Raw genomic sequence first — 14,994 nt, forward strand, 5'->3', positions numbered from 1 at the left:
AAAGTTAAAGTCTCCATTCTGGTTTTGCTTCAAATTTCAAAATTCGACAATCTAATTTAGATTAAAAACTGCTCATGCAGCATGTACGCAGAATCTTTGCTTGGATCATGATTAAAAATGATAAATTATCATTATTAAAAAAAAAAAGCCTTTGTTTATATGAAGAGATTTCTTTTATTTGTGTTGTTTATTTATTTGATTTGGGGTTTGTTTTAAAATTTCATATTTCAATTTCACAAAGAAATGTTCAGCATTTCGTCCAAACAATAATAAAAAGGACATCTTTTCATTTATAATTTGTCTCAAATCTCAGTTTGTTAAAACAAAAAATTGTGAGAAAATCATATAGTGAAATCAGTATTGTGAATCGTATCGCATTGTGAGTTGAGTGAATCGTTACATCCCTAGTATAATAATATTGGGGTTATGTAGCACCTTGAAGCAGTTTAAAAGTGCTATTCATTGTCTGGACTAATTGAAACAGTGGCAAAGCATCCCTGTATTTAGTAAATAAGTAACATAAGGTGTAGAGTTCACAGGACACTTAAGGTAAACCTCAGACTATGCAGGCCAGTTTGTTCTGGTACACTTAACTATGTTAATCATCTGTATTCTACCTCTGGGCAACAGGATGCAGGCGATATCCCAAGATAAACATCATAACAGCAGAATGTGAACTACTGAAAACTGCAAAAAATGCAAAGTCATGAAAATAGCCTGTGACCCCATGCAGAACAGCATTTGAATTTTTAATTGAAAACACTCAACAAAAGCTGCGTCAATTGCTTGTAGACATGTTACTCAATAAACAGGCAAACACCAGCCAAGCAATTTCAAAATGCTGAAGATGATGTATACATCCTGATGCCAAGAGTAGAAACACAGCGGGGTATTTCAGCCCCCTAATGGAAGACAGACATCTGGCCACAGGACTCCCGCCAAATTGCAGTGAAGGCAAACAACTGCACCACGGAATGGAAAGTTAATTTCCACTCTTTTTCCTTTTGGCCTCTCTGTCTATCTCTCTCTCTCTCTTTAATAAACAAACGTTAGCCTATATAACTAAATTCCCGCATTTGATCAGGGCCCATTAGGTTAAACTGCAAAATGATTCCTGTACCGGCTTGTCGTGTTATTTTCACTCACTTACACACTTGTAATTACAGTGGCTTTAGCTCCTTGGTGATAAAGAGGTGTTTGGAGTCGGTAACAATGACTCTACCAGTAAAGAGTGTTTGGGTCCAATCCAAAACAGTCCTTAACAAATGAAGTTAATGTAACCTATTACAAGTTCTGTATTTCATGACTGACATGACAAAGTGTTTGCATCTTACTATTACTTGAGCAGTTGCTGCGTCTCGCACAGATACAATGGGGTATATATAAAGAGCCCAGGTGGCAGTAGTCCAGGCTCTGTCTGGTATTAAGATGCCTTCTGTCACTGTATTTATCTCAAGCCTGGCCTGATTCTCGCAGATGGGATTTTCCAGCAAAGCACTGCAAATGAGTGCAGCCCAAGAAACTCACATTCCATTAACACATTCCATGAGGACACGGCCAAAACCTCAAGTGAACATTCATGCATTTCACAAGCATGACAGGAACTGTCTCTGACTTTCCATTGTGTTTGGAGCATTAAATTATATAGGGCCAGACTTTTGACTATCAGCATTAAGTCTGGTCCACTCACTTATCCACAAACACCCACTTAAAGGCTGTGACACACCAAACCATTATCAAAGAACTAATATGACAAAAGCAGACTGTGTTGCTGCCTGACGTCGTCTGCGTCTGGGCCAAAAAGTTTCAAAAGCATTTGAAAACACCACAAAGACAACCAACTAGCATGTACGTTCTGTGGCTGCTTGAGAGAAAATAACTGCCTATACCAGCAGGTGTCTGTAGTCTATATTTATCATTCAAAATCAGGACTCAACACGTTCAATTTGGCCAAAAAGTCACCAATGGGGACCAACTAATGATGACGGTTCAGAACACACTGCGAAAACAGACATGCAGCGACAGCCGACTTTGACCTAAGGCCAACAAAATCTGTGTGGAAAACTTTTTAACCCTAACGCAAAACCTTCGATAATGTGGATTCCTGTTTAAATGACTGGATATCACCCGCTAAACAACCATAAGTGTGACGGCTCCTTTAGGCAGGAAGAGATAATCTGACGGACATGTAAATTGAACAAAGTTACATGTATTTTAGGGTCAGGTAGCTCTGCGAAACATCACTGGATATTAAATTGCCATGGAGAAAAAAATATTAAGATTACTGTGCAACAGTCTCCATGTGAAACTCTGGAAATCAGAAAATAAGGCACAGGAAATAAGAACAGACACAATATCTTGTTTACTTTTTTCTAAATGCATATTTCAAAGATTTGAAGTTACAAACCTCACAAATGTTTTCAATTCCAGTGTTAAAGCTCCTCTTCAGAATCTTTTAAATATGATTTTGTGTACTGGCAGACTGAAATAAACCCATTCAACATGACTTCCAGCAGCTGCATAGCAGTCAAGCAATATGATAAGAGCTTGTGATTTTCATGAGCACTTTCCAGTTTTATGCACACATGCATCAAACAGTCAGAGAACCAACTGTGGGCTGCCCGTGGGCATGACGTCTGAGACTAGTATATTAAAGTTGTGATAGTGACTGTGGTAGAGTTCAGTTCAGGTAAAAACTGCAGGTGGCAGCGTTCAAATAATCCAACACAGAAATTAAACAGCATTAAAAAGATCATTACCGGTTTAAATGGCACAGAACTCAATTTCAAATGCAAAGTGAGACTTTATCAGTACATGATTACAAACCACTGGTGATTACAAACCATGGCCATATCTGAAGGAAGGGCTTCAAAAACTGCTATGCATTCAAGAAAAACAAAAGCCACAGATGAAGACCCCTGAGGCCCAGTATTGCCAAAAAAAAAAAAGAGGTGGGAACACTGTAGGCGGAACAGGGGCCCCCTGGGAAGCCTGAGCTATGGCCAGAGTGAGACCTCCTGCCTCTGAGTTGTCTCCCCATAGCAGTCTTAAATTACCGCCAAGTCCTACACATCTACAGGAATCATCTCCACATAACTTACCATGTCTTATGCTTCCTTTATATACAGCAATATGAGTCTGTGACGGTAGTGTAGAGAAATAAAAGAACACTGACTGCTACACTATGGCCTGAGAATGGTCTCCCGCCATTTTCTCAAGGATGTGAGTGTTTAACGAGAGCATGGGACTCGCCGATGTCTGCGTTCCAGCATAAAGCTGCAGCACAACGGGCCTTTTCAGTGTGTCACCCACGCTTGGATGAAACCGCACTCTGACATACTCAGAGCAGGCCCCTGGTTTCTGGCCCCCAGGGGAGCGGCCAGCAGAGGACTGGGTATTGCAAAAGCAAACAAAGTTCCAGATGAGGCACTCAGGCAGGATGTTAACCCGGGTCTACAGAAATTCCATTCCGCTGCTACATGCTACCCAAGAAGATAATTCACTACCGCTCCCTAAGACAATAGATTTTTATAGAGCATCTCCCAAAAAGGACTAAAATAATAGGTTGTGCATGGCCTCAGAAACACAGTGTTATTTAAAGGTCCATTCAGTAATTTTTCAGCTTGCATTAGCATCACTGTTATTCATATACTTTAAGTACAGATACCACAATGGTGTTAGACACTGCACTGCCATCTATCGACGTGGACCAACATGGTCATCTCTGAGTTTTACATTCATTACGCTGACACTAGTGAGTTTTAAAGAGCAGTCTATACAATAATTAAAGAAATACAGACACCACAGGTGAAAAGGATTAAAAATTTAACTAATAGATAGACAACTGACTGTTCAAAATTGTATCTAAAGTATAGGTTTAAAATCAGGAGCTAACATGGCTGCAATTTTATGACAACATTTTATTGACGTTATTATCAATTATTGCTCTTGATTTTGTAATAAATTATTATTAATGGTGATTAATAGAATCAAATAGAATGCTGTCTCTTTAAGACCTCATGTATGGATCTAATATACTGTTACACTTATGTTTTGCTTCTCAAAGGTTTACATTCACTTAGCCTATATACCGACTATAACCGACTGTGTTTACGTGAACAATAGCCAAGATGGGCATTTTGATATAATTTTGTATGAATTTGGCCCTTTTCGCACATTAAGGTGACAGAACTCTATTCTTTAGTCGCACGCTGTTTCAGAGGCGGCTTTATATATGTGCATGCTTTGGGTGTTGGTGCACAGAAATTGCACAGAAAACGTTCTATGAGAGAGCATGCAGGTACTGTATTGAGCTATCTTTTGAGTCTTTTTGTGCTTGAATGGCTTAACGTCTCTTGAATGTTTAAATTGCAAAATCCATAGCATAGCAATGTAACAAAGTTGTCATATTTAACATAATAAACGTAGAAACCCAGATAATGCAGTAAAGGACAGGCGAATTACTCATTTATCTCATTTGACTGCGACCAAGTTCATTTGTATCAGTAAATAAAATGTGCTGCCTTGAGGTTTAAAGCAATAGCAGCGTGTCAGTCATTTACCTTGTCTCGGTTAAGTGAATTTATTCTGCATTAAAGAGACACATCTCATCGCCTGTGTGGGACTAGACCTACGCTGACAATGAATTACATAACAACTGACTATCAAAGACTGATGCTTCTTCTTTAGCACATAACTTGCCTGAGGGATTTTGTTTTGTCTAATATTTAAGAGCACAAATCCCACTCTCAGATGTTCTGTTTCTTAAGGGCTCTATTTTTCCTCACTAAACGTTCCCATTTTCCTGTTCTTCAAAGCCTCTAGTAGCAGACAAACTGACAATAGAGCAGAGGACAAAACATGTTTTATTACCCATGGAACAATGGGGTCCATTTTTCATTCCATATTTTCACAGCATTCCTCTCTTTTCCTTTATGCTTGACATGGAGTGCCCTACTGCCAACAATCACCTTCAGAAAAGAAAATTCCAGCAGCGGGTATGCGAATGCATCCAGACCGTTATCCTGCATGCACACACATGCTCGTGTACACACACACACACATACATACAAAGGCCTGGTGCTTTCCTGCGGTTCTGCAGCCGAGCTGGGATGAACCAAGCTTGAGGAAAACAGTGCTCACACTGTTCATTCCTAAATCCCTCTACAGGGCAGCCGTGTCTGCTCCCATCCCATTAAGCTGGCCTTTAGGGAGCTGTGCTCACATCAAATTCACAACATCCTTTACAATGGCTCTCTGCTCACGCTGCCAGACTTCCAAATGGCACGTCATAAGCAAGTCTGTTTGATTATCTTCTTTCCTCTGCAAACAAGATCCGCACAGAGAATGAAAATGAATTTTGGGTTATGAAACAGAGCTTGAAGAAAGATGGCAAATCCTTATCTCTACGGTCTCTGCTTTGTCCCATTATGTGGTGGCTCATCCATGACATGCACAGAGAAAATCCAAGAGAAAACAGAATAATCCACAAATATTACTCATTTGGTGCGAGAAGAGAACCTATAATCCAGATGGTGATATTTCTGTGGTACATAATTTTGTAATCTGCCATGCAAATGATAAACGATCAGACTTGAAGACTCTTATGAAAGTGAAGCGCAAAGGGCATCAGTCTTTGTGCGAGTGGATCTTCTTGTGCGAGAGGATCTGTCTTTGAAATGAATCCAGATTCATTTGCGGTCACAGGACAGGTTCACGGTACTGAAATGTGTGAAATTTGCCACTGTGGCGAAACACTAGCACAGGCTGCTAAAGCAACACGGCAAATGTCAGCACCCGTTTATCATGAGCTAGAAACTTAATAAGAAATCCACATGTGAATTTCCTCAGCATTATATCTCCTTTGATGAAGCATTAATTTAGCCTAATTATTTAATACTAAGTTGCTGTGTTGTAAGCATCTTTGCCCAGTGGAAGTGGTCCTCTTGCTAGGCTTAAGGAGCCAAATGCTTTGTGTATTTGCAAAGCTTACTTTAATCATGCTGTAGCCCATATCACCAGATTTAACCCAATTATTACAGCTTATTTTTCACCCTCAAGATGGTTTTAATTCCTAATCACAAATAAAAGGGGGCATCTACAAGAGATGGAGGAAAGGAAACAAAGCAATTAATTATCTTGGTGTGTTGAAAATTTTTGCACCACAGGCAAATATTAGGTTTACATTTACTTACTTTAAATAAAAGCATGTGGAGAGCCACAACAGTCAGGCTACATTAATATTTATATTATTTGAAACAGTAGCCTTTATTTGAGATATACATTAGTCTACAATCATGCTGAATGTGAGTGAATCTCAACTGTCATCTCAGAAATAAATTATGGTTATTTTACACTTTTTATTCAAAAATGTACAAATGCATTAACCTTTGGCAATAAAAGCAAATAAATTTAAATTTTTTTTAATATATATTTTTTTATTTGTAATATGTAATTGCAGTATTAATATCTCTTATTTTATTTTTATTTAGTAATTTTTATATAGTAATTATTAGTAATATTATTTTATAGCAATATCAATAAATATAGGCACATTTTATTAAACAGAGAATCTCCAGACATCCTCCATTCATATGGTACATGCTAACACAAACCATTAGGATCAGGCATCATGTTAATCAAACATAGTATTTGTCTGAGAACATTAGAGATGTATTCGGGTCATCAGCCATGTTCATTACAGATCACCCCCTCTTGAACCCTGTGATGACTAAATGGCTGCATCGTGCAAATACATCAATAGTTTAATTTTTTTGTATCTTGTCAAAGATAAGCACCCCTTAGTCATCATAACAAGGAGAAAGCTGTCTAGATTGGGGATCACGCTGAGTCGTGGCAGGACCTCAAACATCTGCTAAAGGTCAGGTTTCCACTGTATGGAACCAATCAATGAAGCCCATAGAGCTTCCAAACAAAGAATAGTGTTTCACACTGCAGAAGGAACCTTGCCCTTCATTTAAAGGACACTGATTTTATGCACTCAGTAATCCCCTCTAGGCAAGACAACCTACAATCCATTGGAGAACCAACAAAAATACATATGTGAAACTTGACTTGTACTTATATGTTGTCAATTTGGATGTAACTGATCATCCTCATTGCATCACATCTACTGCTTCTTCTGAAACTGAGAAAAACTTTGTACAAAACAAATATTTGTTGTTTTTAAAGCAAGTAACACAAATGTGTAAGAGTGATCTTTTAAATGTTTTTTATGAAGCCTCTAAACAATAACTGAATTACACAATATTTCATTAGCTAGAAAATTGAACTACAAGAGCATTTTCACAGTAGGTTGTGGGCAGTATGACCATAATTTTATATCATGTTTGAGTAACCCAATTTTATATGATTGTTATATTATATATAATATAATAACTTTCACAAAAAAAAAGTCAACAAATAAATGGTTTTATATGTTAATAACTAGATGGTTATGCCTATTTTTGGACGATCTAGCAAATGAATTATTCAACAAATCAAATGTTGACTTTCTGTTATGAACTTGAATGCATGTGAATGCAAACAACATTATTCAGAAGAAATGAGTCTGGCATGAGTGCAAAAGTAGCTTCACAACTAAAATAACTAATATTATAAAACTGATAGTCCTGACTCTCAATTCTCATTGGATGGACAGGATAGTCTCTGATTCCATTTACCTGCCATTAACATCTGCTTTTTGAGTACTCCCAAGTACCTGAGTACTCCACATCATACCTTACATTCATATATTATTCATGATATTGCTTAAACGCCATAAACAACTAAATAGTTTACGTTGTGCCTTACACCCCTTAATAACGGCATCCTCCACCAGCTGATACATTTCTATCTCTGCACGACATACACTGTCATACAACCCAGCTGTAATTCATTGTGGGATATTCAGCCACTACAAAGAACAACACTGGGCTCAAAAATGTAAAACTGGCACATGTTTGCATCAAAGGTTTCTTGAGAGCAGCAGACACAGTTCCACCACATGATGAATAGACCAGATTTCAGCATTGTTCCTGGACGATTCTTTGCTCGCTGTAATTGCACTCAAATTTCCCTGGAGATTTTCACTAAATCTAAAGAGCAGCAGCCACATGCTGTGCCATGCCAAAGGTATGTGTAGCTGTGTATGTGTGTGTGTGAGTGTGTGTGTATCTCAAATTCTGTCAAGGCTCCAGGCGTGAACACACCTCCCACTGGGCCTCTCTTTAAAGGTGTGTCATGCTGCACAATAATGCCTCCAGCTTGTGGGTGTTGCTTTTTAGCCCCAGGCACAACAAAACAAAATAAATGTGGGCTCTCAGCAACCTCCTTCAGATCTTGCCAAGCTACCACAAGTCATGACATTGAGACAAACCAAGACAAAACAACCACTTAAACTCAGATGTATATTTCAATCCTAAGCTACACTTAGGTACAAACAAAGCATGTGCCCATAAAGGTGGTGTGAGCAAAGATTCTTTCTACTACATGAAGCTGCACTGCGCCACTTTCTCTGTCTTCTGCTTTCCTGTGTCCAAGCAGCACTTCCACATGCATCATTGGGCAATAACATATGTGACTATTCAAAGAGAGAAGTTGAGATATTGCTGTCTAATACTGCTATCCGGAAGTGGGACAGTATTTCTCAAAGCAAATCACTCATGCCGGAATCGTCCAAGCCACAGTTGCATTACCTTTGAGCCAACAAGAGTTCATTTGTTTGAAACAAATTTAATTAAGAGCACATTCCACCAGGCTTGTCAAATAGCATGACTGCCACCTCAGATGGAACTGCTAAAAAAAGCCAAGCCTTTAGAGTAACAGTCCATTTATTTGATTTGTTAAAGTATTCACGGAAAACGAATATACGGTACACTCTAAACGGCAGACATCTGGTTTCACTTGAGCATATTCAACAAAAGCAGAGAAGGATCAGCACACGGAGATAGGGCTGGAAGCCTGCGTTGGCTCAGTCGACCATTCCCGCCTACAGAAAGCCTTGTTTGTGTTTCATTTCTGACCATTTGCTGTCTTAGCTCAAGCTAAAAAGACTCTACCATCACAGAAACCAAAATTAACACTTCCAGTGCGTCGGAAATTAGGAAGCCCCACATAAATTGAGCAAGATAAATAAATTTTCCTGCTTTCTAATGTGAGTGTGATTCAGAAATAGTGGAATAGGCTCTGTGTGTGTCACTGCCGAACATAACAGGATATATGACACTACTTACTCATTGCATCACCCCAGAGCTATTCAGACCTCCATCGCTAATTTGTCCGTTCACACAGAAAGAGGTCAGCCAGCGCAGCTCCAATAAATGAACTAACATACATTAATGTGTGACTGTACTGATATCCTAAATGATTTCAACCGTGCACGTTTACCTCAATTAAATGCTCAAATATGCACTCAGCCGTTATGTAGTGCAGCCATTTCACAGCAAGACATAGGCGCTGTTCCAAAACCTTCTGAGCTGTCTTGCTGTCTGCTTGGTACATGGGTAGTATCCTAACTGAAGTGGGACCACACAAGTGACCGATTTTGTCATAAAATGATATGACCCAGTGCGTCATAAAAACACACTTTTGATAAGCTAAGATCCCCATACTCTAACAATCATAAAAATACAGATTGTACACACAAATATTGGTACAATAGTCTATTTTAATTTAATCGAACTATTTTTATTTATAGATTTTTGTACTGAATGAATTATATTCATAACTGAAATTTCTCTTTTGTCCACCACCTTGATGATTCTTTGCCACTGCCTTTGCATCAAAAGCATGCATGTGATGCCATAAAGCACCATATTTGCTATAAGAATAATTAACTTATTTAGTTTCATATCAAAATTCAACTGATTGTGCAAATGTTTGACCCTCATATAACACATTACATGTGTGGCAATTTGCATACTTGCACATTATTCTATTACATTTTTTAGTATAAGCCTAAATAGTGCGAGTAGTGCATTCATGAAACATTCCATGAATAAAAGCTGCACTTCAAAGACCCGGATGATGCACTTTTTAATAAGTGTAGAATGATGAACACTTCATGCACTCAATGGTTTTCACACAGCTTTTCTTAAATTTTGTAGACGTTGCCCAACCCTAATACATAGTGCATCATTTGGGACACAGCTATACTCATTACTGTCAGATCAAATGACATGTATGCACTCCATACACTGCAGATAATAAAATTTGTCTGTTTCTGCATTTGACGAGTTAAGCGCAAATCTGCACAGTGATTCTCATGACTGGGCTGTTGTTGTTATGGGATACAGTCCAATGGCTGGACTGAGATGTCACTTCATCTGTATGTTAAAAAAACAACAACTGCAAAACTGAATTGTATTAAGTGACAAATGTCATGATCAAGGAAGTCATCACAAGACTGCGTATCATTATAATTGGTCAGGTTGAAACAATAAAAAAAATATTGAGGCAGATATACAAAAAAATCAATTACATTGTACTGTATAGTATTGCTACAACAATGAAACGGTGATGAGTAAGCATCATCATGTAATTGTTCTCGTAACAGAGTTTTTTCCAGAAAGGTCTGGCTGGTACAGGACAGGGGTCAGTCCAGGTTAAACAGGCAGATTCTGGGAAGAGCATGTGCGTCACACACTGCAGGCTAAAATCAGTGTGACATTATTTGATCTTCATTACAGAACTATTTTAGAATAAAATGTAAAGGTTTTGTCAGTGGAAAAGTGTGAAAAATGTAAAGGTTTAACATTTAAATCTATAAGTTTAAATGCCAAACACACAGAAGAAGTGAAAAGTGATCAAAATGCACGTTTAGCTTTAAACATATTGGGTTATTACAAAAACATGTGACATACAGTACAGTTCTATGCATACTGTGCATATTCTGCAAAAAAAAATCTATGCACTAAGGTGCAATGCAAACAACATAAAATATCCCACAATGCAATCAAATGAACAAATAATTTGTTTAAAGGTGAAGTATGTAATTTCTGGATGTAATTTCACCAAACTAGGGCACTATTCAATCCTTCAGCTTTTATGACTGGATTCCACGATTACATTCATGTTTTCTGAATTGTGGAAATTATAGGGTCCTACCAAACAGAGCTTCAATAAAACAATCAGGTTTCTTGAATACGAACAAACAGAAGCAGACAGTATTCTGCAAGTAGCTTGTATTTTATTTAGATATCTATATAGCCACGAATTGTTAACTACAAGGCTCAGTCTTTAAAATCCAGCATTCAGTGGAAGGCTGTTACTTTTCACAAGAAGCCTGACAAGGAATGCACAACAGAGAGAGGGCATATATCTAACTCAATAGAGTACAAAAGTTCAATGTTTTTCCACCTCATTGCATTCACTTATGCGGCGTCCTTCAACACTCCTGGCAAGCTACTGTCGCAATCCAACCCTGAAAGTGAACACGCTAGAACGCTCTGCATTCAGGTTAACACTCCCATCCACCTTTAATGTTTAAACTCGAGGCCTTCCAGCCATAAACCTCTCCTGCCGATAAGTGTCATATCGCTCGTTTTGAACCATTATTTTACAACTGCAAAAGATTACAACGGGTTCTTTATATTACATAAGTCTAATCCACCGACAATTAAGGCTCAGACAGAACCGTTGTCATTCCTGGAGTAAAGGTGCACAAAGGAAGAGTGCTCAATAAATCCTTTTAGAGAAGTTATGGAAGCGGCGGCTCACTGTCAAAGGAAAACAGTACAGGGTTATATTGACAGTCAGACTGAACAAAGAGCAATCTCTCTGTAGGTTAACTCTGGTTCAGGGGAACGGCTGAACATAGCGCCCTTTATGCTGTGCTGCAGTGGGGGAGGGCGGTGAACGACCACCGGTCTCATGTTACGAGCTGTTTTCTTAAGCCACAAATCACATGGCCACTTCCAGCTCTTTACAGCCAGTTGTTGCCAATGTGATTGAGTGCTGTAAATAAATCCGCATTGGTATTTTTTGCAATCAGAGGCTTCATCATCATCCCTGGTATCCGTGCAAAAACAGTGATGCGATGTCATGGGGGAAAAAGGCTGAAGAATTTCACAACTAAACGATATGTGATTTTAGGCCATTGAAAATACTTGTTTACTATATACTAAATATATACTGCACATACAAGATTGCAGACAAGTCTTCTAATTCATGCCAACGCTATAATGTAAAATTCTTTCTAATCTATTCTACCTTAGACTTGGCCTATAAATTAAGCGAAACAAAATAAAAAAAACATTTTTTTTAAATGACTATGTTTCCATGTTAGCATATACTATTTTTTTTTTTCCTGCAACATACAGGAAAAAAGGCAAAGAAACAAAAGCATTTACAGCTTGAACTTTCAGCTGCAGGGCAGCTATTGAGTGTGGAAAGTTCTGTGTGCTGATTAGCAGCGGTACAGTTGGTGACCTCAGGACACAGCCCCGAAAACAAACGGCTAGCATACTGTACACACTTACTCTATACACACAATGACAGGAGCAGCTCCATTCATCTCCACCGCATGAGAGCTGTCTAAATGATCAAAGACCAAGCTAGATTTTGCTTCAAATGGATAGGAAATTAGCCTCTAAATAAGTCTAAATTTAAAATATTTTCTACTTTATACCCTTAACTTAAAATATTTAAATTGTTTACATTTTACACTTCAGTGTTATAATATTATCATAAACTACTTTAAACAATATTTTATCATTTAAGATATATATTAGTGGGGAGATATTTGAGGCCCATAAAAATACAACATTTGAAATTGCTTATTACATTAAAATTGTTAAAATATATGAACAAGGGGAACATAATAAACTACCTGTACTAATTCTAACGATAAATAACCATTTAAAATTTAATTTTAAAATTTAAATTAAAATTTAACTCAAATGCGAATATTAGAAGTCTAAAGACATTTAATAAGGACAAACGCTACAACAGTTTTATGAGGGGGTTGGGGAGATTTATGTATGTGTTATTACGTTTTACCACTGACAAAATAAAAACTGTAAATTATCTGTAACGTTAAACATCACCGATGGCCAGGGAGTTATTTACTATGTATTCATGAATGAAAATAGGTCAGAATTGTTTTATGGCCCTGACCATTTACACAGATGTGTTACATATGGTCCATCTGTTTGCAAAATACTAGATTGCAAAATGCACTATCATGACTACACTGAAACAAAACAAAGCAGCCAAAATGCTTATGTCTGACAGGAAAAATATATATATAAATCAGAATTTTAGATGTTTCAATAAGAAATCTTGATGCAAAACATTTTTATTAAACATTATCGCGTTACTTGTCACTTGTAAGCGTCCAACAAAACATGTTATATACAAAGAGCAACATTTTTATTGGTATTGCAAAAAGGACAAAAGTCACACGCTGACAACTAATATTAAAATCCACCAGCGATGACTGGGATCCACACAGAGCTCTACTACACGACCCCATTACCTGACTGACTTAAAGCCCGTTTCCATGTACCAAGCGATAAAACCTAGAATAATCCAACATTTAACAGACAATTTCAAAATGACATATCCTCGCTGAGAACTCCCGCTCGTAAAAATTATTTTTCGCAGCATGTTTGCCGTTGTCTTACCGTCAGTTCGGGATTGTCGTGGTCGCGGTGAGTGACGGCTCGGATGACTCCGGCTCGCCATGACCAGCTCGCGATGTGCGCGGGCTCCAGCGGCTCCTCTCCGCTCACGCACAGGAACCGTTTCCCGACCACCATGGCGAAAAACCCTCGAAAACGTGAACGCTCGCACCCTACCGACCGCACATTTACACCGTCAAACTGCGTTCTGAACAAAAAGAAAGAAATAACCGTGATTTTTTTCGCCTTTTTGCGTGTCGACCGCAACCCGGGGGATTTAAATTTCTTTCAGCCTCCACCCGCGAATGGTCGCTCTCGCGCTCAGTGAAACTGAACACTGGACCTGATCACTGCGAACGTAAAACCGGTATCCCTCCGCCTCACACAACTCACATGTACATGAAAACCTCAGCAGGGAGATTTCTACATCCGCCAGACAGATTAATTCTCAATGGGAGACTAGCTGCTTTCACACTATACACCAGTGTGAGGAAAATAGCGCTTAGTTGTTGTTATTGTTGTACACATTAACAGGCAGCGCAAGAATGAAGAATGTAAAAACAATCAATAATAATAAATAAATCAATAAATAAGGTTTTATAAAACTAATTTACCTAATGGCATTAATAAAGTATATATCTATCTATCTATCTATCTATCTATCTATCTATCTATCTATCTATCTATCTATCTATCTATCTATCTATCTATCTATCTATCTATCTATCTATCTATTTGTCTGTCTGTCTGTCTTTCTGTCTGGCTAGAATACTAGAAAAATACACAGCATATATTATTACTTTCCATTTCGTCATGCAGATGAAAATATTTTTTACATTTTATGTCCATTTGTGTTTCACACTACTCCAATAGCTGACCTTTGGGCTGTTCGTTGATGAGCACAAGAGAAGCACTGATAAATGGGAAGCATATCCACTGGAAACAATCAGTCTGTGTCACCTTTAGGTCAGAGCAGAAGATGGAGACAGATATCTTGTGGGTGCTAGAATCACAAATCATAGAGTGCTGCTGAGATTGTTGGTCTTGCAGACACTCTGCTGAAAGTAGGAAGGCTAATCTGTGCCTGACTAAAATACTGAATGCAACATGGCACGATTCCAATTTACAGCTTCTTGAGCATCAGTTGGAAGCAGCAGTGGAAAGAATACAACAAAGTGCATACAACACATATTTCTGTTTCTTCACATGCAGCGTGTGTAATATGTAATTACAACATATGCTATGATTGAATGGTTGAATTTATTGTATAATAGACTTCACTGTAACAGAGACTCATTATTATGTGAACATTAAACATATTACAGATGAAAGGATATAGTTGAAAGAAATAATTACCTTCTGCTAAGTGCCA

At 38.0% G+C, this 14,994-nt stretch overlaps 1 protein-coding gene across 3 annotated transcripts in view; it reads right to left on the reverse strand.

Annotated features, from left to right (window-relative positions):
• Positions 1–13,961, reverse strand: part of LOC109052664 (probable JmjC domain-containing histone demethylation protein 2C) — a 133,233-nt gene extending 119,272 nt beyond the window's left edge. For all 3 annotated transcript variants that reach the window (XM_019070077.2, XM_019070076.2, XM_019070075.2), the window contains exon 1: positions 13,626–13,961. In XM_019070077.2, the coding sequence (XP_018925622.1) occupies positions 13,626–13,760 (135 nt within the window). In that variant the 5' untranslated portion in view covers positions 13,761–13,961. The remainder of the gene's footprint in view (positions 1–13,625) is intronic.
• Positions 13,962–14,994: the final 1,033 nt, after the last annotated feature.

The sequence above is a fragment of the Cyprinus carpio genome, chromosome A12 (assembly GCF_018340385.1).
Source record: "Cyprinus carpio isolate SPL01 chromosome A12, ASM1834038v1, whole genome shotgun sequence".
NCBI classification, from domain to species: domain Eukaryota; kingdom Metazoa; phylum Chordata; class Actinopteri; order Cypriniformes; family Cyprinidae; genus Cyprinus; species Cyprinus carpio.